This window comes from Nicotiana tabacum, chromosome 4 (genome assembly GCF_000715075.1).
Source record: "Nicotiana tabacum cultivar K326 chromosome 4, ASM71507v2, whole genome shotgun sequence".
Taxonomy (NCBI): domain Eukaryota; kingdom Viridiplantae; phylum Streptophyta; class Magnoliopsida; order Solanales; family Solanaceae; genus Nicotiana; species Nicotiana tabacum.
In genome coordinates, this window is record NC_134083.1 from 61165520 (window position 1) to 61192374 (window position 26855).

At 38.3% G+C, this 26855-nt stretch overlaps 1 protein-coding gene and 1 long non-coding RNA gene across 4 annotated transcripts; one reads left to right on the top strand and one right to left on the bottom strand.

The window, feature by feature from the left end:
• Positions 1-606: 606 nt before the first annotated feature.
• On the bottom strand, positions 607-9375 carry LOC107784399 (uncharacterized). 3 transcript variants are annotated; one of them, XR_001647677.2, is made up of 3 exons: positions 9161-9375; positions 5526-6213; positions 607-1262 (listed from the first exon to the last, which is right to left on the bottom strand). It is a non-coding gene; the product is annotated as an uncharacterized LOC107784399 (long non-coding RNA). The 3 variants fall into 3 exon arrangements; XR_001647676.2 differs by having other exon boundaries at positions 607-801; positions 1148-6213; XR_012708743.1 differs by having other exon boundaries at positions 607-6213.
• A 6878-nt stretch (positions 9376-16253) lies between these two features.
• On the top strand, positions 16254-20327 carry LOC107760669 (uncharacterized). Its single transcript, XM_016578753.2, has 4 exons — positions 16254-16396; positions 16678-17333; positions 17487-18543; positions 19952-20327. The coding sequence occupies exons 2-4, from the start codon at positions 16760-16762 to the stop codon at positions 20136-20138; spliced, it is 1818 nt and encodes a 605-aa protein (XP_016434239.1). The 5' UTR covers positions 16254-16396; positions 16678-16759; the 3' UTR covers positions 20139-20327.
• Positions 20328-26855: the final 6528 nt, after the last annotated feature.

The following is a 26855-nucleotide window of genomic DNA, read 5'->3' on the forward strand; positions in this document are numbered from 1 at the left end:
ATATCCGCAAGATAAGGATCGTAAAAATGTAGATATTATGATGGATGTGTGATAATACAATATTGGACAAATAAACATGATCACTTAGACAAGGGTATAAAGCTTGCACACAGATATAAAATAAGAGAAAGTTGCTTGTTATGAACTGTGATTTCTACATCGAACTCAAAATAAATCAGTTCATAGGTACGATACAACATAATTAAGTGTGCTAAAAAGAAAGAGGTAGACCTAAAATCAAATAGAAGAATTGTCTCAAAAGAGTTACAATCTTTCAAAATCAAAGCAAATTAATCTGAAAACATCACAATGGAAACAAAGAATCCACATAAGTAATACTAACTAATTAGGATTATCGTCTGAATTCTTCTGAGTCTTGTTGAGATTGTGTCCCATTGTAAGAAATAAGTGTAACATTAAGAACATATACCTTAAACTACATTATGTTATCATATTAGATCAAGACTGGTCCAAATAGAATATATTGAAAATAAATAATTCATATAAACAATCTCAATTAGTATGAAATTGAGACGTAATTGATACATCATGCACATCACCAACTTTTCAGTTTTCCCACTATCAAGGATTTCCAAATTTGAGCTCATCTTTTTGTCATAAAAATTTTCAATTCTATTTCAAAAGTTGGCGGCCAACTATAAAAAGGTGGTTATCGTTTTCTCTTTTTATATTTTTATTTTTTGTCCAAGTGGAAGTAAGTAAAGCTTAGTACTCCAATAGGGAAATGAATGTCTTGTTAAGGGCAGAAGGAGTGATGCATTAGTTAGCATATACTGCAACCTGCACACAAACATTAATGAGAATGCAGGACAAATTTTAAAAACAAAGACAGAATAAATAAGCGGGGTCCTCCTAACTTCATTCATTTCACAATCTGCAAACTCATTTAAGATCACCACGAAATGTATGAGCTCTACATTACTCCAATTTCCTTTTTTTCTTTTTTTCTTTTTTTTGCCTTTTTTGTTATATGAGGAACCAAGAACCAATAACCACTCAGTTTTAGCAAGTCCAAAATGAACGAACATATTTTACTTTTGGAGCTGAAATTTCGGGAGTTTTAAGGGATCATAATATCCAATAACATGAAGGGGGTGGGTGGTGAGGGAGCAAAGGGACCTACTACCTTGATTGCTATATAGATTTCCATGTCCCATTTGGATGTCCTGTCCCCATCCTTCCCTGTAACGGTTGGAGGACTGCGTTTATGCTGGTGCTAGTTCAAGCCCCCTTCCTCATCTCTGCAAACAAATTTCAATTATATTTTGAATTTAAAAGACACAGAAAAATACAAAGATTTGTTTGCCACTCTACAAGGCACTTATGTCAATCTTGTATCTCAATTTTGTGCATTCACACATCTTTTGAGAGTAAGAACCTTTTAGGGCCCTCCGCTCCTTCTTCAATTCTTAAGAAAACCATACAAAACTGACGTACACCTCAAACAAGCACTTAAATTTCTTGTCTTTGGTATGTCCTAATTCTTCTTGTAATGCACTGAGTCAACATCATGACACTTTATGTACAAAAATAAAATGCCAATTAAAAAAAATACACATCTTTCCACTTGAGCTGCTATGTCTAACCCAACCATACTCAATTTTCTAGTTTATGTATCCTTCATCTTTGATGTCTAACCTCCAATCAACATAAAGGGATAAGTCACATGCAAAAGGTACATAATGCAAATGTGCAAGAAAGATGATTGTACTCTCAAGAATATGATTAATTTCGTTCCTGGAAGCTGCCCTTTTAGCTATCTAAAGAGGTAATTCCAATGAGGGTTTCCTTCAGCCTTTAGGTGATGGCGACTAGAGAGCAACTAAGGTGGTTGGCACCATGTAATTCCAAGCTCTCATTCCTAGCTAGCCCCACACCATATAGCAGAATGTCTTGAACATCGGGACCCTAAAGCAAAGATACTGAAACCTCAATAAACTTTTATTATTATAAGGTAAAGTAAAGTGAAACCTCAATAAGCTTACCCTACTAAATAGGGGGACGACATCTTTTCATGTTCTCCATCTACACCATATTAAAAGACAAATCCTAATACAACTAGATTATTAATTGAGTCATGAACTAGTAAGCACTCTAACTTCCGCTGCCGTCGTAGTATGATCATTCAGAAGAAACACAACCGAGATACCTGTCTTGATTCTTGAAAACTCAAAACTGAACAGCCAAAGGCTGATTACTTCTGCATAAAATCTCCATAGAACTGTGACAAGCAAAGGTACTTCCACAGAAATGCAACAATCCAAACTGATTCCATCAACATTCATTTTCCAATTCTAACTCCGGTTATACAACTTTGATCAGATGAACAAGTCTTGGACTTAATCATGCCCCAAGGCTTCAGTCACTGTTATCAGTCCCGTAAATGAGTGTTCACTGAAGGTGGACCCTCTAATGATTCGTGAATTAAAAAAGCCTGTGACAAATATTTTCATAAAGTTATTACTAATTATCTTTTTCTTTTCTACAAATGTCGCTACTAATATTTTCGTGTGCTAAACATCATAAATTGTGTCATTATGCTCCTAAGACACTACCTTTTGAGGTTTCTTATAGTGCTTGATGCAGAAGCCCACAACTTAGATACACATTTTAGGTGAGGTAACATTTTGTGGCTGTCCCTGCTCCACAAACTAGGAAACTGAACATTAGAGAACATAGGCTTAAAACTATGTTGCATGATATGAGTATGTACAAGTAAGTATTTGGTTGGATAAGTTAAACATTTAGCAAACTTTTAGTGTATCTCGAAGGATCGATATGAAGTACCTATACCCATGTTACACCTGTTTGGCACAAATGTGTATATCAAGGCAAATGAAGAGTTTATGTAAGATGGACTTCGACAAATGGTTAAGCAAAAGAACTTACTACTTATGTATATTGGGAACATCACTAGTGTCATTAAAGTAAGCAATTTTAGATTCATAGGACCCAAGTGAGCTAATCGATCATCGACTTATCCTATTGCCCCAGAAATTTCATGGTTCTGAACCTCCTCGCCCATTTAAGAACTCAACCAATCAAGGGCTTTGGAATATCCTTACACAAACATAATGTTCCATCAACAGGCAACACCACCAACACGAATGCTGACAGAAACAGATGACAACCTATTAACACATCCCTAATGTTATAGCAAGGATGCAGCTTTGGAAGTCTACAAATAGAATACTGCTTTAATATCACTTGAAGTGGGTCAATATATAAAGTAGCAACCTTAAACAAGCAGTGCTATAGCAGTGATAAGGGCCAGAATCTCGAATATCCTGAAGTTATTCATAACTGGAGGTACAGGAGCTTTTGAGAAGGAAAACTGAGCAACAGGATGAAGAAAAATAGAGGAGAAGACAGATCAAATTATAGCTTGAATTAAAAAGAAAAAAGAAAGGATAAATCAATCAATCAAGCTACTATGTCTCAATCCCAACCTAGATGGAGTAGCCGATATGAATCCTCTATATAACTCTATCAGGACCTAATTGATCCCAATATCGGTACGTAACAAGACATGATGTTTGTCTTCTAAGACAAATTAGGGGTTCTATGAAACTAGTAATTCTCTAAGTCTTACAATTATCCCTACCCAGGCCTAATCTAAAATGACAACTAGGCCTGAATCCCAACTAGTTCGTATTGCCTGCATGGATTCTTTGCTTCAATTGTGTTCTATTGAAAATGTAAATAAAGAAAAAAAAAGTATAGATAAAGAGAAGGCAACTTAGTGAGTGGTGAAAAAAATATATGAAGGGATGACAGAAGTATGAAGTATCATATATAGCAGACATATATATTAGCTTCATTGATGTATAATCTCTTGAACAAGGGCTACAGGGTCTTGATCTGAGATGAGATCGCTGTCAAAGGAAAATCTTAAAGGAAGTACTACCTCTCAACATGTGCATCTGCATGTCAAAACTTAACTTTAAACCTGAAGAAGGTTTTCATTTTTTCCTCTCTTGTATTAAAACCAACGCGTAGCAGCAAAGGTCGGTGCTTTTCATATTAACGGAAGTCTCTATAATTAACTGGCAAAATACAGGTGACTTCCAATACAAGAAGCAGGATCTTCCCTTTCATCATTGACATCTTTTTTAGCCATCTACTCATCGTAATTCATGAAATTTGTGCATCTGCTGACATCATGTCATAAATACTACTTATCAAAATAACTTTAGTACATTATTTTTTCCAAACAACAATACTGGCTAGTAAAGACAATTCAGATTATTCAGTCTCATTTGATTCACAAGTGTGGACCAGATACTCAACCATTGAGAGTGCTTTTAGCTAGTAAAAATTGAAATTATATAAGAGGACTTCAATGAAATAATTCACTTATCTGTATGAAGCATATTGACGTAGATACTAGGCTTCTTGTATAAAATATCAATAGCACACAGTTCAATGATTAAACCTTCTTCTATCATTTGTTTATCTAAAGTTCTGTTTAAATTCAGAAAAGGCCAAGGAAAAAGGGCAGTGAGGTGAAGGAGCCTAAAACAGCTGAAATAATACACAAAGAATTAGTGACTATTATAATTCAAACTTGATCTCCAGTTCTTGCACCAAGGATCTTAAGTCCAACTCTAATAGAAGCCCATGTCGATCCCTCTATAAGAAATATAGCTTCAGGTTTCATAAACCCCTGCACCCTGAAGTGATTGATCCTTGATTTCTAAAACCTTGAGATCAAGAGCCTATTCTCGAGATGTGTGGATCCAAGTACCTTTCAGTAAAGAAGCTGAATTCATTGCCAGCAATATCAACTTCGGAGAAAATCACAGCCATCAAAGACTTAATGCCCAAAGAAAAAAGACATTACATTGTGGGAGTTCTCTTGAATGATCATCCAACACCAGATAATACGTTATGTTGTTAGAGTGCAGACTTTGAAATAGAGACTGTAATATAAAGGTCTGCTTATACATTTCATTCGGAATACAAAAAGTTCGTTTATATAGTAGTTATTTCGTTTATTAAATTGCTTGTATGAGTTGCCACAGCATGTAAATGAATAACAGCCACAAGAGAGCCTACAACCTAAAGTATTAGCAAAGATCACTGCTTTCGATACAACCTGTGTCACAGCCTTTCACCTTTTTTGTAATTCCGTCAGCCAAAATTAGACTCACCTTTTACATTTACCAACATCTAGCATTGCTCGGGAAAGACTCACCCACATTGGGATGCAACTTGTTTTAAAGTAGAACTATATGTTCTTTAACTTTAAGCTAATCACCCAGCCAAAAAGTTTGTCTCCAGGAAAGCTAAAAAATTTAAATCTGAAATTCATCTTCAAATAGATGAAGCAATATGTGTTCAAGGGTAAAATAAATATGGTGAAAACCTAGAAGGGTTTTAACAACCAAACGTTCCAGAATTTCTCAAGAAATAACCACAATACAGTAAAACTCAATCAGCACATGGTGTGGGATACAAAAGGATTAGGAGGCATATTGTAAAAGGGTCAATAGAGGCCAAACCTGAGAGTACTTCTTTGCAAATCCTACATGAATTTTGTTATTTCCATTAACAACCACAATAACCAATTTTGGCTTCGGAAATATTATCGGGAAGTGTTTGCTACAGCCCTAGCACATTCCATTGTGTTTACCTAATTCCTCATCATTATCCAGTTCTGAAAGACTGAAAACAACTCTTGAAAACAGATGCATATCATTGTAGGTTTCCATGGCTGTGCATACACAAAATCACATGAATATTGCATAAGCAATGCTGAAATCATCAGATCCATCCTCCATTAAGCAGTATTGTGGCCCCAGGTAATCCTAGTCTAGTCGCTTCTTCGAAGTCAAGCCTTGGCTTCTGCCTAGCAAAAATGCACTTTCCAGACCAGCTTGATAGATGCAATGAGAACCTCGTCATATCAATGTATTATTTAAAAAATGCATTAAGGCGCTAGCCTTCACATTTTCCTCCTCACTCACCATTCTCAACCTCTCAACAGGATCTCTGCAACTGTTTAAGAATTAAATAGGAAACACCTTAAACTCTATAGTCCGATCCGAGCTCACGTTAGTGTCTTCCTTCACCCTGCTTGCACATACAATACCAACTCATGATGGCGCTTCCTTTCTCAAGTTAGTATCCAATCAGCATATCATGCAAAGAAGACTACTTTTTTGGAGGGCAGTCTTCCAAATATACTACCTGCTTCCAATAAAATAGATAAAGTTCCATAAAGCTTTAAAATTGACCCCATTGGCAACATTTTCTAAACTAGAGTATTGAATCAGAGAATTGCAAGTAATATCAAAGTCAAAAAGAAAGAAAACAAAATAAATGGAGTCAAGATGGCATTCATTGCTCCTAATCATATCAACCATGTCCGGCAACAAAAGATAAGGATATGATCTAACTACATGAGATTTGCCAATTTCCAAGAATAATTCCTTAACGAACATTTTGAAAACAGAAGAAGCTCTCAGATACATATTCCAATCTATTCAAACAGGCTGTCAGCATACTTGTACAGTTTTAATATTCAAAAGCTAGCAAGTAATTTAAAAGCATCGAACATTAGAAATTTACTAAATCAGTTATGGATAAAACAAGTACAAGGAGATGCCTAAACTATCATCTAATCTAGAATATGTAAATATAGAGTGTTGAGTACAACAATCTCTATTATACATCAGCTCATCTGTATTGCAAAACAATATATAATAAATAAAACAAATATCTATTATTTTAAACAAGCGCCAAGAAGGCTGGGAGAATGCTTCAGTACGTAACATAGTAGTTCGATCACCATACTTCAAATTTATCAAGTACGTAACAGTTGCAGATGTAAACAAATAAAAAAAAGTTTCCCTCCTTTAACATCTTAAACTTCTTATAAATAAAATTGGTGCCCGGGCCAATTTGCGTGCATGTCGACTAATCATCGAATACCTGCTAACTTCCACCAGCATGGATTACTGGTTATTAGATGACTCTATCCACCAAAGTTTAGACGGATGGGAATAAATCACCTAACTCTTTTTATCACGGTTGGAATTTGAACCAAACTAACAACTTAAACATTTAGATGAGATGGACACAATTTAACATGACATTGCTCTCATTGTCATCTATCAAAAGAATCTCTCCAACTACTTGATCAAAGAATCAATCTCGCATGTGCAAGTCCTGCTGGAAACAAATATGAATGCATGTGTGAATTAATCAATTAATAGAAGTATCAAAACATCATTAATGCTTCGTAGACAAAAACACAAGCATGCAAGAATCAGGATCTCCATATCCAAAGGAGTCGAAGAGTTTTGAATTTGTGTAATTTAATGAATAAATATACATCTCAAGCTAATAACTAACCACTTGAATTTGTTATTGAAGTGATGAGTAAGGAAATTGAGTCCTAACCTTGCTTATTAAGGCATAGTGTTGTACATGTAGCAGTTCAAATAATTTCAAAAATAGATCCAAGAATGAATAATTTCACATCAAGAAGTTAATCGACTACATTATTTGTGAAAATGCAGGCAATTGCAATTTTTGTTATATTAACAGACTGGAATTAAGAAAAAGATAGAGACCTATTCATTCATGCATGCACAACCTATGAAAATCAATGCATCCCCAACACAAGTCATCGGATCACTATACCAGACAATTGGCAAGTGTACCAGTCACTTCATAGAAGCCTCTCAAAACCCTTTCATTTCGAGGATCAGATGCTAATACTATAGATGAAGACAATTCCTACGAGGAATGTACTCAATATGCCAAAGGAAAAGACCTCCTAAAACCAACTGAAATGTTAAACAAGTTAAACAAACAAAGCATAGTCGATCCAACAGCAAAGAAGATGAGATCAAATTGTCTTGGAAATTAGGACAGCAATGAGAAAATGGTAACCAAACATAAGTGTCTAAACTTTTGTACACCTTGATGCAGGAAGACATAATGAAAATAAAATAACCTGCTGGACTAATCACATTAAGCAGATAATGATTCTCTAGCGATCACAAAATTGAATATGAGCCTAAAGGTTTAAACCATGAAGTAAGGAAACGAGGAGACAACTTGGTGAGTAGTACTCACTGAGTAGTGAGTACATATAGAAGTTTCATCTTTTGACATGCTTGCATTTATCAGTGAGAATATAAGACTAGGTACCTGTGTAGGAGTTGTATAACTTCTAGAAAAGTACTTTTCGACTATAACTTAAAAAAGAGTAATTTTTCAAAGACATGAATCTGATCAGATGTTTAATAACAAGTTCTAGAAGCGCTTTAATCGCCAATCATTACAAGTTAATGGCAGGTCATAGTAATTTCATTCAACATGAAACTGGATAAAGTCTGTCTTCCATAACAATTGAAATTTTGAGGATGAAATTAGCAAAGTGGAATCTGGGGCATGAACCAATAGCCTCGTGTCTGAAAACACATGCCACCACAAAAATGTAACAAACACATTAGGCTAAACCTTGAGTAGTATTCAACTAAAGGATGAACCAAAAGTAACATTTATTGCATCTCATGTTCGTCGTAATCCAGCCTATATGATTGTGGAAGAGATAAAATAGATGAAAACATAAGTGGCCTTTAAATTTTTGTATTTATAAAAGAAGACCAAAAATCTACTAAGGTCTAAAATTTTATTCTAAAAAACAACATCAGCAGGAAGATCATATACCATCTGAAATAAATAAATGAATAAACATATATCCACTATATATAAAATATAGTAAACGAGGGAAACAATCAACTGAACATCATTGAACTGCATAACTGCAACTTCAGCACTTCCTTCAGCAAATAGGCTTTACAGTCACAGCAGTGAGTGCCTCTCCCAATTAAGGAAAAATGACGAGACTTTACTGAAAACATGAAAGTCCTAGGCAGGACTGGAGAAAGCTAAAATCTAAAATCAAAGCCAGAAATAGAAACCATTATTAAAAGAATCTTCAGCAAACAATAATGCCTATGGTTGTTCAAAGAACGGAAAATCCCCTGAAAATGACTGAGACGTCTATTCTCAAAAATCAAGCCGGCTACAGACAAAACATCTTCAGTTCAATAGAAAAAAGCTCAAGTATTAATAAGAAACGCTGGTATAAAAAAGATGGAAATATCTTAAACAAAATTACCTTAGTATAGCAACAACAAGTTGGAGAGGAATGTAGCAGTGGCTCATCTGATTGAGAAAAATTGCTAATAATTTCCATAGTTTAACCTCCCTCTCCAGAAAATGCAAAACCGTTTGGGGAGTTCTCGTGATGCTTTCTGCTGTGAGTTTTTCGCGTAAGATGTTCCTCATTGCCTCGAGAATTGGCATTATTTTGGTTCACCAACAATTTATATACGAAACTAGTGGACCTACGGTAAATACTTACCTGATGTGCCATATATTTATTTATTATACTTACTATACTACTTATTAGATCTGTGTAAATACCGGGTTACATAACCTGGCACCGTAACCGAAGCGGCAGATTCAATCAAAAGATGCACGCAAAACAAAGCAACGCATCAGAAAAATGCATCATAATAACGCATGACGTCATGACGTCACCTTGATTCATGGACAACACAACTCCAAAGTTTGCGGCTCACAAAGGGCCACGTTTCCAGCTCGCCCCAATCATCACAACCTGGTCTGCTCGTCCAATTGTTTCGATCGCAATAAACGGAATCCGCTCATCAAGCCCGCCTGAGGCCGACCTCAATAAGCGGAGGGACTAACTGTATGGGTCAAAATCTGCCCTAGAATATTTAAGATAAGATAATACTAAAGAAAGAGTACTCGAGTCGTCATCAGTCGAGGTCGACTAGGAAGCAGCGAGATTCGTGGTCGAGATGTCAACAACAGTCGAGGTCGAGCACCATTGACGAAGTTGTAACGGCTAGTTTTCGAAATAGGATATTAAAGAGAATGTTCTAGTGGATATTCTCTGTACTTGTACTATTGAGGTTTATTAGAAAAATGTCTCATATAAATAGAAAAAGAGACAATGATATGAGGCATGTGACATTCATTTGATAAGAACACACTTTTGACAAAAGATTCTATCTCTCTCACTAAGATACAAACACTACCTTTTCATCAAGATTCTCATTCATATTATTCCATACTTTTCCATCAGATCCGAGAATAATTCGAACATTCTAGGATTTGTCTATCACTCATCATTGTCAGGAGTGACAATCATCTAGTTCATCATTTATTGGGTGAATCACTTCTCCTATTTACTTAAATGCCATTTACTAATATTTATTGCTATATTATAGCTCATACTTTTCGGGATAGTTAATGCACATTGTTATCAATCTACCACCAGATCTGTTTAACATTAGTCACTCTTTCGGAACTCACATCTAGAAATATTATTATTAACTAGGTTTAACTCATTATCATACAAATGGAGAATGGACATCATGGGCCCCTCCCGGCAGGACGAGGTAACGTACGATTCCTCTTGGTTTTAACTGACTACTTTTCTAAGCGGGTGGAAGCAGGAGCATTCGCCCAGATACGGGAACAAGAAGTAATCACCTTTATACGGAGGAACATCATATGCCGGTTCGGCCTCCCAAAGAGATCAACTGCGACAACGGACCCCGATTTAGGGAAAAGAAAACCACTGAGTTCTTTGAGAAATGACATATCAAAAGGATACTCTCGACGCCATACCACCCCGCAGGCAACGGGCAAGCGGAGTCCTCCAACAAGTGGATACTGAACATCATAAAGAAAAAGCTTGAAGACGCCAAGGGACTGTGGCCGGAAATATTATCAAAAGTACTGTAGGCTTATCGAACAACTTTGAAAACGAGAACAAGAGAGACACCATACTCTTTGGTCTATGGGACCGAGGCAGTAATACCAATCGAGGTCAGTGAGCGCAGTCTAAGGTATTCCCATGAGAGCGGCACAAGCAATGATGATAGCCGAAGATAGGAACTCGACGAAGAGATATGGCTTATATAAGAGTGATCGCCAAAAAACAGCAAGCAAAGAATTATTATAACTAGAAAGCAAAGGTTAGGCCGCTCAAAATCGGAGACTACGTACTGAAAGCTAAACCCCAAGCATGCAAAGATCCCAGGGAAGGTAAGCTGGGAATAAATTGGGACGGTTCGTACAAAATCACAACAAAAGCAAATAAAGGATTATTTCAGCTAGAAACAATGGAAGGAAAGATACTACCAAACAACTGGAATACCAACCACCTCAAGTACTTCAACTTCTAAAGGAAAGAGTGCACCCCAAGTTGTACTCTTTTTTCTCTCACTTGATTTTTATCCCAATTGAGTTTTCTCAAGGAAGTTTTTAACGAAGCAACGAAGGGAACACCCCAAGTCGAAGTATGCAAAGGCAAGTCCCCGATTTCTATTTCATTGCTCGACCTCTCACTACTCTCTAGATCGACCAATGAAGGGACTAGGTAAACCGGGACCGGGACTGGAACGCCAGCTAACACCCAAAGTATGTAAATTTCTCCAGATGTAACAAATGCGACAATGTCAAGGCAATAAGCTTTACACTTACCAGCGCATTTATCTCAAAGTTAGGTGATGTCCAACCTCCCTCGAACTAACACCTACTGGCTCTCGACCATAATTAATTTAGGTTATGTTTGACCTCGCTCGAGCTAACACCTACCGGCCCTCGGCCATAATTAACTTAGGTTATGTTCGACCTCGCTTAAACTAACACGTATCGGCCCTCGATCATAATTAACTTAGGTTATGTTTGACCTCGCTTGAACTAACACCTACCGACCATTGGCCATAATTAAGTTAGGTTATGTTCGACCTAGCTCGAACTAACACATACCCGTCCTCGGCAATAATTAAGTTAGGTTATGTTCGACCTTGCTCGAACTAACACCTACCGACCCTCAGCCATAACTAAACTCAGGATGTATTCGATCTCGCTCGAACTAACATCTACCCTCCCTCGGCCGCAACTAAGTTCAAATATGTTTGACCTCGCTCTTACAAGAAACACAAGCAAAAAACACACAACTATAGAAAAACTAACCACAAAAGAGGAAACAGATGCATAAAACAATATGAGCATTCTATATTCATACTTAAACATTTTTTACAAAGGCTTGTGAAGACGCCTACAAAAATACACAAGGTTACAACAAAATAAAGAAAGAAGGAGAAAAATGACTGGTCGCCACCATCGGGGCCTTCAACACCATCGCCCTAACCACCTGGGCCGTTTATATCTCCCCCTTCATCATCACCATTGCCCTCAGGGTATGCAACATCATACCGGACATTCTCTTCAAGATGGTCCACGCCTATGTCCCCCTCATCGTCACCATCCTCAGGCATCGCGGGATCATATCCACATGCGACCCGAGCCTCGTGGGCCTTAACACGAACATCATCAAGGACGGCAGCAGAAATAGATCCCACCTTATACAAATCGCGGAACATATCCAACTGAGCTTCATCATGAATCCATTCCTTATACAGGACCCGAGGAACATTTGGGAAATTCGAAGTGCGAGAGGATGACGGTTGCACGAGCAGTTGAGCCTTTTCAGCCTCTAAGGTGGCCACCCGGTCTTGGAAGAGGGAGTTGTCTTTTTCCAACTCTCCTCTCATCTCCTCCAATCTATCTTCTTTTACCTTCGTCGTAGATTGGTCAATCTCCCGCTCGGCCCGGAGAGTCCTATTTGCCAACTTTAACATCTCCGACTTTGTCCGAACCTCCTAACGGGAAGACTCTGCCTTCTCAAGCTCGTTCTGTTTCTTAGCGAACTCGCCATGAAGGACCTCCATCTGTAGGCAGCACTCTTCCAATTTCCTGCATAACTTGATCACTTGCATCTGGAGGTCGCCACATTGGGCCTCTACGGCTCTGCTGACCTTGAGCTCTTCCTTTTTACTTCTCAACGTCCCCTTAAGGAAACTGCACTTCTCGATGACTCTCGCCAACTAGTCATCCTTCTCCTTCAATTCATCGCGAAGGGTCTGCAAATTGCCATCCTCACTAAACCGCCTGCGAAACTCCTGGTACTTATCGCGGTACTTGAAATATTTGCATTGCAACCTCGCAAATATTGCTTTATGCTTCTCCTCCCTTCGGGCGTTTTCAATCTCCAAGATTATGGTCTACAGTCATAAAAAGAAAGAAAATGGAGGAAAGCAAAAATAAGAACGCCCCCAAAGGAAAAGAACTAAATAAATTTTTTTGAACATAACAAACAGAAAAACGAAGCCCTGAAATACTTACCCTGAGAGTAAGGCCGGCTATGCTACTCGACAAGGTAACATCGTCCAGCTCTTTGAGGGTTTTGCCCTCCACGTCGGAGCAAAGGGGGCCGAGGGCAGGGAATACGTTCTCCGTATTCTTCAATAAATCATGATCCATAGGGATCGCAATGGTCCGCGTAGATCCCTCCAGCCTCACCTCTAGCTGGGTAAACCTTTCCTCCATCATCCTCAGCTCTGCAACGTCAATGTCTGAACCTGTCTCATAGACGTCTTCGACAACACCTTTGCCTCTGCCATTTTCGGCTGCGAGGTCGATGACTCCTCTTGCCGCGAAATTTTAGAAGTCCTAGCGGTCAGCCCTTCAGTTTCCGTCATCGCAGAAGTGAGAGATACACCCTCATTGGCCTCCGCCAACCTCAGAAACTGAGACGCCGGCCCGATATCATCTTCTATGACAATAGTCGTCATCTTACGAAGCATGAAGTCATCTAAATCACTGAGTCAACGGCCTGGGCAACCCCGTCGCCCACGTCCACTGATCTCCTCTTATGGGGCATCAGGTCCCCATCACCTGGCAACGACTCCTCCTCCTCGTCTATGAGACGATACAAGGGAGAAGCCGAAGCTTCTATTGCCAAAGTCTCCACAGATAAAGAAGGAGGTGATGTGGAAGCAGCAGCATGCGGGACAGAGGAATGACCAGAATCAGCCGCAGTTGTAGAAGGGGCAGGAGCCGAAGAGGCGACAACTTTCCTCTTACGAAATGCAGATGCGAGAGCTCTCGACCTCCTCGAGGACCCCCAGCTGAAATTAAGGGAAGCGCAAAAGGATAAGAGAGTTAGCAAAAACAACCACACAAGAGAAATAACCAACAAAACAAAGACAAGAGTAAATTACCAGTCGAAGGGGGAGCCGACCCAAACCTCTTGAAGAAGCCCGGCTACTCGCGAATTCCCGCGATGTGAGGGAGGAGTTGGCTGACCCAACCAGAAATGCCCTCGACCAAAGGGGGAGGCGAGGTCTTGGCTACATAAGAAAAGGAAGAGGGGTCAGAATCCACAATTAAGCAAAGTAAACCAAATACCTGCGTACAAGGGAGCGAGGCAATTACGAGTGAAATTCCAAGATTCAGGGAAGCCATCGATGTTGGTTACCACGTTTTCAGTTCTAACCAAGAAGAAGTTGAGCCAGAACTGACGGTTAGCCTTATCGTCCATCTTCACCACTAGGAATTTGCCTCCTCGGTAGCGGAGATTCAACATCGTCCCCCTATAAAAGATGGGGGCGAAAATGTGCATCGGATGTCGAAGTGTGATCTCGACCCCGACCAACTCAGCGAGCTTGGTGAGCATCCTTATGAGCTTGTAAACATATAGCGCGAGTTGAGTCGGGGAAACGCCGTAAAAGTGACATAATTCCTCCGCTAGCGGGAGGAGAGAAAAAGTGTAGCTGACATGAAAGGGGTAGGCGTAGAATATGCAATACCCAGGACGGTGGTGCTGCACCGCATCCCACCTAGCGTGGATCAATTCGACGTGGTCAGGAAGTCTGTACTTTGCTTTAAGCTCTGACAAATTGGCCCACTTCATCACCGATTTAAAGGTTCCGGGTTCGGCTTCAGGCAATTTCGAGAAATCAGACCTGACATCGGGGTTGCGAGGAACTATCTTTTCCACAGTCGGGAAGCCTCCGTCCTCTGTGGCAGTGGGAACGTTCTCCGCATGAGAAGGAAAAAGAATCGCCAGAGGGACCGGGCCACTTTACTCGCGGGGCCCATAAGGTACGTTAGACATATTTTCAACAAAAGAAAGGAAAGTATCAAACAACGGAGAATCGAAAACAATAGAGATCGTTGGAACATGAAGAAAAAATTGCACAACAATGGAGGAGGAAGAAGAAGGTACAGAGTTTTGATGCAAGGATTTCACAAAGGTTGAAATTATACCCATACATTACTATTTATAGAAATTCAAGCGTAGAAACCAAGAAATTGGTTCATCATTGCCTGGCATCGTAACCGAAGCGGCAGATTCATTCAAAAGAAAAGGTAAACTGGATCCATTGGCTCCAGATTGAAGTCTCTCGTGTTGCGCTACTTTTTTTTCTTCTTTTATTACATTATGCATGAAAACCATAAGAGACAATCTTATATTCAGCTATTATATATCTTATTTGTACCTCATAATATTAAAATTAATATAATTACAAATCGTATATACCTAATTAAACCATATTGTTCACCTTTTCATGTTTCGAGGATATCCTATTAATCTTTTCAAATTCAACCACCATATTGCTAAACGTGATCATCTTTCCTCATATTTAACTTTTACTTTTTCCCTTTACATTTTATTTTATATTTCACATATGTTTTAATAATATTTTTATAATTTTTAAAAAGTTTATACTAATTAATATAAAATACACGTGTACAACACACGTTACCAGAAACTAGTCTTATTATATGTGAGAAAAAAGCTTTTCCTAGAAGGGCTGATATTTTTTTGTACGAGAAGAAATGATATTTTCTCAGAAAAAGAATGATACATTGACATGCATTTAAATCAACGAATAAAATTATTTAAAGAAAATAATTAGGCCTTATATTTTGTCTTATTGGCATCCTTCCTAAAGTAAAAACTCGAACTAATATGGTATTTAAGCAAAACGAGACAAATCGGTGTAACTTCCATTTTAAAAGTTGTCGAAATTTCTTCTTTGTCCTATAATAACAGGTGAATCATATACTCAGTGACGTATGTAGCGTAGTATCAATGGGTTCAATTGAACCTATAATTTTTGATGCGGAATAAATTTTATATGTAAAAATTCATTAAAATTATAAAAATAATAAATATGAATCCATAACTTTAAAAATATAATGGGTTCAATGCTAAAAACTTTAAAAATTAAAATTATAGAATTTAAATCCTTACGCCTCCGTACTAACCTTTTTTTTTATTATGCTATGAACACAATGTTAAATTGAACAAGACAAGGAATAAATAAAACAAAATAAAACACAAATAAAAATCAGAAAGTCTGTTGGTAACGGAAGCGGTGGTTAAGAATACGCCGAGGTTTCCCGGGAGACTGCGGCTATATATTTCCCAACTCTTCAGTTGCTCAACGACGCTTCAGATTTTGTAAGTACTTTATTTCTATCATTTGTTTCTGTTTTTCCCCTTTTGTCCCTTTTGTCTTGTCTTGTAACTTCCTGCGAATTGGTGTTAAGGTCACTGTTTGAAGCCTAAAAGAATATTGCTATACATTGTGGAAATCATTCTTGTTTTCTCTTCTTTTTTTTCTAGTAGGAAATAATTTGCTATTCTCCCAGTTCCCCTTTTCTTTGATATATAATTGGTTAACAATTTGCAGGCTGAATTATCTGTAGATTTTGAAAGTTTGATGTTTTCTTTAATATCAGGGTTTGGACTGACTGTAAAGTTTGGTACTTCTTTTGAAACAATCGTAAATTGAGTTGGTTGCTAATGTTGGGAGATTGAAACATGGACTGTAGTAATGAATCTTTGAGGGTTGATATGGGGGTAACAGTAGGAGCTGGAGATACTGCAGATAGTGTGAGTGGGTTGAAAAGAGAATCTGGTTATTGCAGTCAGTGTTTAAATCTGGAAGCACAGTTCAAGGAAATGGAAAATACTTGTTCCACTTTGCAGAAGGAGATTGACCAGGAGAGAAATGGTTTTAAGTTGCTTGAAGTTAAGTATGAAACATTGCGAGTCGAGAAGGTTGCTGTTGAGGATGAGCTTGAGGTGTTGAAGAGAAGGAATCAAGAGCTGGAAAAGCGGATGCATCAATTTGAGAATAATGTCATTAATGAGGAAAATGAAGAGGAAGACAAGGTTTTGCAGTTGATGATCGAGAACAATATCTTGGAATGCGAGAAAAGGGTCGCTGAAAGTAATGTTGAGTCTTGGAAATTGAAGTGCAAGGAGTTGGAGTTGGTGATGTTGGAATTGAACAAAAAATTTGTTTCTCATGAAATACACAATAAGGTTGGTTTAGATGCAAATCCTTTTTTCTCTGATGGAGAAATCATATCTCTGCAATCTCAAGATTCAGGTACTATCCTTTTGTTTAAACAATATTATTGAAAGGTGTAAAAACCATTTTAAGGGGTGGGCGTTTTAGGTATATATTTTGCTTTAGAAGATTGGGATAATTATGGTAGAAATTTTTTACTTATTCCATTGGTTATTTGCTTTTGATGGGCAGGAAAATCTTTGACAAAAACTCCATGCCTGCAAGCCGAGCTTGTTGGAGGAAACAAGGCTTTATTCTCTGAAAGTGGCAACAACCATGTTAAAGTGAGGAAGCGATTGACATTTGAAGAAGAAAGAGGGTCAAACAAGAGGATGGCTCCTTCTACCCCAGCTGGTGTAAGGCCCGCAAATGTTGTTGTTATCGACTTAAATGAAAGTGATGATGAAAGAACTACTCGTCCTCTCTGTACATCAATAAATGGAAATGATTATAAAAATTCTCCACCTCTCTGTACACCTCCCATACCAGGATCTAGAATGGCTCGTGATTCACCTTACCCTGGATCAGGGAGCACCTTGTCTAATAATGAGTTTCCTTCAGAGAACAATTTAAAGATGACTGATATTGAGAAAGGCGAAGACAATGACATTTTATGTGTTCCAACTCCAAAAAGAAGAAGAGCTTCAAACTTAATTGCTAGTGATAGTGACACTGATGATGATAACGTTCCAATTTGCATGCTCAAGACTAGGCATTTTCATGGGAAAAGCTCCAATGATCATCCCGAAGGCCACTCAAGTCAAACTGGTGATTCTGGGGAGAAAGTCAGGAAATCTTCTAGTAGGCGGCGCCTAGTGAAGCTAAGTCATTGTGAAATGAAAGATGGTGGTGGCAGTGACATCGAAGAAGATGTGTCAGACAGTGAAGGAGAAAGCTTGGGTGGATTTATAGTTAGCAGCTCTGATTGTTCTGAGAATGGCGACATCTCTAATTCTGAGGGTGCTTTGGGAAATAATTCTTCTGTAGCTGAAGATTCGGTAAGTGACTCAGAGCATATATCAGAGAGTGATACAGATTATGGTGAAATAATTTCGAGAATTCGAAGGAACAAAAGTGATAAATTAGAGTGGGAGTTTGAGGGAGACATGCTTGCTGCCTTTGGTAAGGATCCTGAATTATGTATGAGGACAGTTTGTGTTTTGTATAGGCAGCAAACAGCTGAGGAAAAATGTAGTAAAGAAACGATATTTCACAATCAAAGAGGTTTCAGCCAGTGTGATGCCTACAGGTATGTGCTTGAATGCAAATACATGCGCATTATGATGCTTAAATGATGTTGGTCTAGAGGAACAGAACACTCATTTTAGCACCAGTATCTCCACTTTATTTGTTGTGTGTAACTGATCCAAGCTCGTAACCTGCATAAGATAAACACATGGTTAAAAATGCATCGGCATTAAAAAGTTTGTCAATATTAGTAATCCTCATCTCTTAAAATTTGAATGTCCAAATTGGAGTTTCAATAATATTTTCTCTTATATATCGAGTTGTTAAGATACATTTTGTTCGTAATTCCTTGACCCCCTAGGTGCTGGACGACCTATGAATCACTGTCATGGACACATCTCCTTGTTATGGCAGTAGGCCATGTTTGCCAAACTCCCAATTACTTGAGTTCGTAACTCATTAAACTCTTCTGACGTAGTGAATAAGCATTAAGCTCAATTTCTATGGGTTAGTCGATTTTGCTCGATCTGAAATCTGCAAACAATTCACAAATCCAAGGTGTGGGTCCTTGAACTATGGGGAACAACGCCCCACGAAGAGCACTTCTGCCCTATTGAAGGCTTAAGATCATGATCCTTAGCTTTCCAGCCAGTTTTTAAGTAGCTAATCTGAAGATCTGAAGGCAGTCCAAGAGAAGAGCCTTGAGCTTTGCATCTTTGAAAGGGTGTTGAGTTAGATCTTGAGGTTAGCTTGTTCAAAAAGTTGATGCTGGTTAAGTTCACTAAGCATATTAAGCTGATAATAAATAGCTTAATGAAATATTTGGACTCTGTAACTTTGTCGTAGGATAGGCTTGTGTGAAGTCAAAATGCAGACAAGTTTGACTACTCTGAGGAATGCCTATGACCATGACTATGCCGATGTATACTAGTCCAATGATGGGTCTCACATAGATCAAAACAATCAATCATCTATGATTGGATTGCACGACTGGTATAGCCTTGTCCAAGATGGCATGGCTGTCTCTGATTTAATGAATCAAATGTCATGTTGACTATTCTTTAATGGCTAACGTTTATTATGTAGTTAGGACTTGGTTTTGCTGATGGAGGGAGAAAGAAACATGTAATTTCAAAAGGTTTGCATGAATGCTTCTGAAAAGAGGTCAAAGTGGATTAGAGAAAGAAATTATTTCTGGGACTAATTGTCTATGTTAGGCCAGGGAAAACATGGAATTAATGTTTCTATGTGAAAAAGGATGATTTCAAGGCTGCAAATGTGTAAATATGAGACTTTTTAATATTAGCATTCATATTAAACATCTAAAAGTTCTTCTTTTGACCAGAAAGGCACTTGGGTGTTGATCTGATTTAATGCTTCTATCAATTGCATTGAAACAATGCTGAATCTGATGTTTGCTTTTGTATGTTTGGGGGCTAGTTTCATAAATTTATACTGCCATATTACAGGGGAAGCACCTTGGCTGAATTTCTTACGGATGGAGATCCGCAAGGTGACATGAACAAGTCTGTGGAGGAATTGCAAGCATATGATCCCAAGGGTATTGAACTGTGCAGAACTTTGGCGACAAGATACTCCAAGCAGCTATTTGCAATCTACAAAAACAAAGAGGATCCGTTTTTCTCAGCTTCCTGACATAGTATGTGGTTTTGTTCCTTGCCCGACATAATGGTCCCATATCAGTCTTCCTATCCTTAATGTAGATATGACAGCTTTTTGATCAGGAATGTAGATATGACATCTTATCATGTACAATCTGTCCTTCTGTATATATTCAAGCTAGGTGCTTTTGCTATCAAGAATTTAACAACTATTACTACACCTCAATCATGAGCAAGTTAGGGTCGACTATATGAATCCACTGACCATGTCGCCCATTTAAGCTCATCTCGATTAAAATAATACAATGTTAGCGTTTGGCCTAATCCAAACCTTGTATACCTGCCTGCCTTTTCTTTCTTTCTTTATTTCCCAGGGGCAGGGGTTTTGTGAAGGCATTGAGAAGAGACTGCACGTGTAAGGCGATGATGTGCGCCTCTTAGAAAGTCGAGGGATCTTTTCCAAATAAGCTGCATTAAGTGATAATTTCATTTTCCTTTACTACCGATTAAAAAAAAAAAAGATTCTTTGGATGTTAGCTTGACAGTTGATACTTGTGCAGACCTCTTTCTGCATGATGCAACGTGTAAATTTTTGTGTACATTACAAAGCAAATACCCACAAAAGTTAAAATAATATAGAGTCAGAGATGATTATACAGCAGGGGAGAAAGCAATAAGGATGGCCAAAAATGCAGATGGGGTCCTAACTCCTATAGGGAATTTTGTGTTCTCTCCAGTATTTGCGCCTCCATACTTGTCTCTCCCTGCACACATTACATATCTCGTAAAATCCTTTGAAGCATTTCTGCCTTAGCCTCCTTCCACATTTCTAAAAGAGTTCCTTTAAAGACATTTAACAAACAAAGGAAAAGGAAAGTGTGTCCCTTTGTTCTCTCTCTGCTTTCTCTCCTCAACTCTGCAATGGATTCCTCGCTCTGAGCCATCGCAGAAGGAGAAATAAACAAGAGAAGGACGTTTTGACAACTTCAAAAAAGCAGAGAGAAGAATCAAGAAATAAGAAGATTAGGAGCTATTCAATATTCATTGTAAACTTGAATACAGAAGAACTAAGAATGAAGGTGATCACAAGAGCTTTAATCAGAATGGTGGCCGTCCTCTCTCTCCTTTTGGCAGCGGCTTCCCGTCCCTCCGTGGCCGATAACGTTTCTCCTAGCTCAGCTCCTGCTCCCACCAGTGACGGTACTTATGTTTGATGGGTCCATCCATGTGAAAGGAAGACCCTTTGGCAAAGGCTGCACAATGACATCTTTGAGAGGTTCTTCACTTCTAATAAGGAAGTATTCCTTCAATTGTTGGACACACCAAACGGAGAGAAAGAGAGTGATTTACAGAGTAAGAAGCAAAATACTCTGTAAGAAAAAATATAGAGAGTTTGAGCGGTATTTGTAGTGAGGTGGAAAAATCAAAAGAGAGTTATTTCTTTTATGTGTAGTAGTATTGGAGTATTTTACTCGGTACCACAAATTGTAAAATCCTTTTTATAGTGAAATCAGTTGCTCCTCTCGGGCCATGATTTTTTCCTTATTCAGAAGGTTTTTTTACGTAAAAATTTCGGTGTCCTTGTTTCTCTTATTATTACTATTGCTTACTGTATTTTAGTAATCCGTATCTATTATAATTGTATACCGTGAATATTATTTATGTGGGGGTTTATTTTCCCAACAACTGATATCAGAGCAGGTTCTGCTCATTCACATAAATATTATTTACAGTCAATTTTACTTTGTGACCAAAAAAAATATCAGGAGTAAAATATGAAGTAACAAGATTCAATGGTAATGACGATTTCTCAATATGGCAAAGAGGGATGAAGGACCTACTCATCCAACAAAGGGTTAGACATTGCACTAGATGGCAAAGAGGCAAAGCCGGAAATCATGAAAGCCGAGGATTGGGCAAACATGGATAAGAAGGCAGCTAGTGCAATCAAACTGCATTTGTCCGATGAAATACTCAATAATATCGAGGATGAAAATAGTGCATGTGGTATTTGAAAAAGACTAGAAAGTTTATACATGTCCAAATCATTAACAAACAAGTTGTTTTTGAGAAAGCGACTTTATGCCATCCATATGAGTGAACTTACAAATTTCTTGTCCCATCTAAATATGTTCAATAGATTAATCACGCAGCTGGCAAACCTCGGAGAAACAATCACCGAAGTAGATAAGGCTATTATCATGCTTTGAAACTCGTTGCCATCTTCTTATGATAATTTGGCAACAACCATCTTGCATGGTAGAGATACCATCGAATTAAAGGAGGTCACATCAGCCATCCTACTCAATGATAAGATGAGGAAGAAGCCCGAAAATCAGGGGCAGACTCTTATCATGGAAAACAGAGGAAGAAGATTTTATAGAGCACCGAGTATCCGTGATAAATCCAAAGCTCGTGGAAAGTACATAAACCGATCAAAGGGTAGGAATTGCTACAGTTGCGGTCAACCCGGTGTCACGACCCAAAATCCAACTAGCCGTGATGGCACCTAACCTCACCCGCTAAGTAAGCTAAATAATAACAATCCGATTCAATTAATATTTAACCAACTCTAATACACTCCCCAAGGACTGGTAATACAAATCATGAGCTTCTAAGATTAGAATTTACAAAACTGGTATGAAATAAAATACGTCATCTGTCTGAAATATACATGAATAGATTAAAAATTCTAAAGCTACCATGAATAAGAGGCAGCAATGACTGAAACACAGGTACATCTTCAGATCCATCTCCTGTTGTACGCAGCAACATCAGCATCAAAAATCTGCACGCAAGGTGTAGAAGTGTAGTATGAGTACAACCGATCTCATGTACTCAATAAGTAACAAACATAACCTTAGGTTGAAAGTAGTGACGAGCTGGGATAAGGGTCAGAGTACCACTCCAATAACCTGGCCTACTGCGGCGTGCAGTTCGATCCAATAATAATAAAGCCTATAAGGCCTGCTGCGGCGTGTAGTCCCGATCCATATATTATTATTATATATATAAAGCCAATATGGCCTGCTGCAGCGTGCAACCCGATCCCATAACTATCCTCACAATCAAGCCCTCGGCCTCACTCAGTCATCAATCTCCCCAGTCTCTTGGGCTCAAAATTTCATGTAAATCAGCCCAAAAATGATAACATGATGTATCAATAAATAACAACAGAGACTGAAATATGATATGAAAGGAATGAACATGGATGAGTACGAAATTATAATTTAAACAAATAATTAAACAATAACATGACCTTTGTGGGTCTCAATAATACCGACATATAGCCTCAGCATGATTTTTAACATGATTCTCAGCTCGATTTCTTTAACACATGAAGTACATGGACAATGCCAAGATTATTTGACTACACAATTCTACGGAATCAATTATGTCACAGTTTCTACGGTGCACACCCACGCGTCCATCACCTAGCTTGTGCGTCACCCCCAAACAAATCATATAACACGTATTTTTAGGGTTATTACCTCAGCTCCAAGTTTAGAAATGTTACTTACCTCAAACCATGTAATTCTTTATTCCAATATGCCCTTGCCTCGCGAATCGGCCTCCGAACGCCTCGAATCTAGTCACAATTAATTCGATACATTCAACACAATTTATAGGAATTAATTCCATATGAAAATACTAATTTTCCAACAAAATTCGAAATTACACTCAAAAATCTCTATTGGAGCCCATGTCTCGGAACTCGGCAAAAGTTACAAAATATGAACGCTCATTCAACCATGAGTCCAACCATACCAAATTTATCAAATTCCGACATCAACTCGACCCTCAATCTTTAATTTAACCTTTAGGGTTTTCACAATTTTTCCAACTTAGAACACCAATTAAATGCTAAAAATAGCAATAGATTCGGGTAATTTGACTAAAATTGAGTTAAGAACACTTACCCCGTTGTTTCCCTTGAAAATCTCCCGAAAATTGCCTTTCCCCGAGCTCCAAATCGTTAAAAATGGAAAATGAAAAATGGGTTTTCAGAACTTAAATCTGCTGCCTAGGGGTTTATTCTTCGTGTTCATGGCCATCCTCTTGCGTTCGCGATGAACAAATTCCTCAACGGCCATTTCCAAACTCTTCACAGACAGTCTCTAGTATAATGGTCATAACGTTTTGTACAAAACTCCAAATGACAAATGGTTTAACTTTCTGAAACCTAAACATCAAGGGCTACGACTTTCATGTTTTTCTTATCTCTCAATTCCTTAAAGATTTTGAGATATATGCTTCCAAAATCAGGCATGTGCAGCAAAAATTTCTTCTTCGCGATTTCCAAACTCTTCCCAGACAGCCTGTAGTTTATCTACTATAACGTTTTGTATACAAATCCAAATACCAAACGGTTTGCTTTTCTGAAAACTAGCCACAAAGGGCTACAATTTTCTTATTTGGATCATCTTCAAATTCCTTATAGATTGCAAGATATAAGCTTCCGAAGTCGGGTGACGGATATCAGGAATTCCTTCTTCGCGAAAGCGAGAGTCTCTTCGCGAACGTGAAGAACAAAATCCCAGAGGCCAAATCCTTCTTCGTGAACGTGAGAGGCTCATCGTGAACGCGAAGAACAAAACCAGAAATCAGAAAACCAGCATCCAAAGTAGCCCAAAATGATCCGATAACATCCGAAACACACCCGAGGCCCTTGGGACCCCCAACCAAATATACCAACAAGTCCTAAAATATTATATGAACTTAGTCGAGGCCTCAAATCACATCAAACAATGCTAAAACTACGAATCGCACCCCAATTCAAGCCTAATGAAAACTAACAAATTCCAACATCTACATTCGATGTCGAAACCTATCGAATCAAGTCCGATTGACCTCAAATTTTGCACACAAGTCATAAATGACATAACGGACCTATGAAAATTTTCAGAACTGGATTCCGACCCCGATATCAATAAGTCACCCCCCCGGTCAAACTTCCAAACTTAAATTTCTTCCTTTCGCCATTTCAAACCTAATTTAACTACGGACTTCCAAATAATTTTTCGAACACATTGCTAAGTCCAAAATTACCATACAGAGCTATTGGAATCATCAAAACTCTATTCAAGAGTCGTTTTCACAAAAGTCAAAACTCAGGTCAACCCTTTTCATTTAAGTTTCCAACATGCAATTTATTCTTCTGAACTAATCCTGAAACACTTGAAACATCAAAACCGATGATTCACACACGTCATAATACATCATATGAAACTATTCAAGACTTCAAATAGTTTAAAGAGGCATAAATATTCAAAACGACAAGTCGGGTCATTACACCTGGTCACTTCAAAAGAGAGTGCCCAAAGAAAGGTCGAGGCGAGAGCAGTGGCCAAAAGAATGATGACAACACAATTGTTGCTGGGCACAATGATGATTCAGTTGTTCTCTTCGTTCACGAGGAGGAAGAATGCGTGCACTTGGCAAGCCAAGGTCAGAATAGGTGGTTGACACAGCAACATCCTACCATGCTACACCGGTAAGAGAATTCTTCTGTAGGTACAAAGCAGGAGACTTTGAGATGGTCAAGATGGGAAATACGAGTCACTCAAAGATTGTGGGGATTGGCGATATTTGTATCAAGACAAATGTCGGATGCACATTAGTTCTAAAGGACGTGCGACATGTACCAGATCTACGAATGAATTTGATTTCAGAGATCGCTTTAGATCGAGATGGGTATGAGAATCACTTTGTCAATAGGAAGTGGAGACTCACCAAGGGATCATTGGTGATTGCTAAAGGAGTTTCTCCCTATACATTGTACAAGACAACTGCTGAGATATGCGAAGGTGGATTACATGCGACTGTAGATGATACGCCTGCATATTTATGGCACCGGAGATTGGGCCATATGAGTGAGAAAGGACTGCAGATCCTATCGAAGAAGTCACTTATCTCCTTTGAAAAAGGTACAACTGTGAATTCTTGTGATTATTGTTTATTTGGAAAATAACATAGGGTATCATTTCAAGCAACTCATGGAAGAAAATCAAATATACTTGATTTAGTATATTCTGATATTTGTGGTCCAATGGATGTAGAATCAATGGGAGGTAATAAATATTTTCTCACATTTATTGATGATGCTTCAGCGAAATTGTGGGTTTATTTCTTGAGAACAAAAGACCAAGTATTTCAAGTTCTTAAGAAATGTACATGCTCTGGTGGAAAGGGAGACATGTCAAAAATTAAAGCGTCTCAGGACAGAAAATGGAGGTAAGTATACTTCAAAGGAGTTTGAAGACTACTGCTTAAGCCGTGGAATCAAACATGAGAAGACAGTTCCTGGAACCCCACAACATAATGGTGTAGCTGAAAGGATGAATCGCACCATTGTCAAAAAAGTGAGAAGTATGTTCAAAATGAAAAAACTACCTAAATCATTTTGGGGTGATGCAGCTCGCATAACCTGTTACTTGAAACCTGTTACTTGATTAACAGAAGCCCATAAGTTCCATTGGAGTTTGACATTCCAGAGAAAGTCTGGACCAACAAAGAGGTGTTTTACTCCCATCTGAAAGTGTTTGGATGTAAAGCTTTTGCACATGTGCCAAAGGAGCAGAGAACGAAGCTGGATGGCAAAGCTATTCCCTGCATCTTCATCGGTTATGGAAATAAAGAGTTCGGCTACAGATTGTGGGACCTAGAAAGGAAAAATATCATAAGAAGCAGAGATGTGATATGATCTTCAGAGAAGATGTGGTCGGGATTGATAGTGATCAATCAACAAAGA

What these genes read in the sequence shown, in the direction of transcription:
- LOC107760669 (XM_016578753.2), top strand. Translation starts at nt 16,760, where the DNA reads ATGGACTGTAGTAATGAATCTTTGAGGGTTGATATGGGGGTAACAGTA. An exon ending in TCTGCAATCTCAAGATTCAG is followed by an intron (nt 17,334 to 17,486) that starts GTACTATCCTTT and finishes TTTGATGGGCAG; the next exon opens with GAAAATCTTTGACAAAAACT. An exon ending in AGCCAGTGTGATGCCTACAG is followed by an intron (nt 18,544 to 19,951) that starts GTATGTGCTTGA and finishes GCCATATTACAG; the next exon opens with GGGAAGCACCTTGGCTGAAT.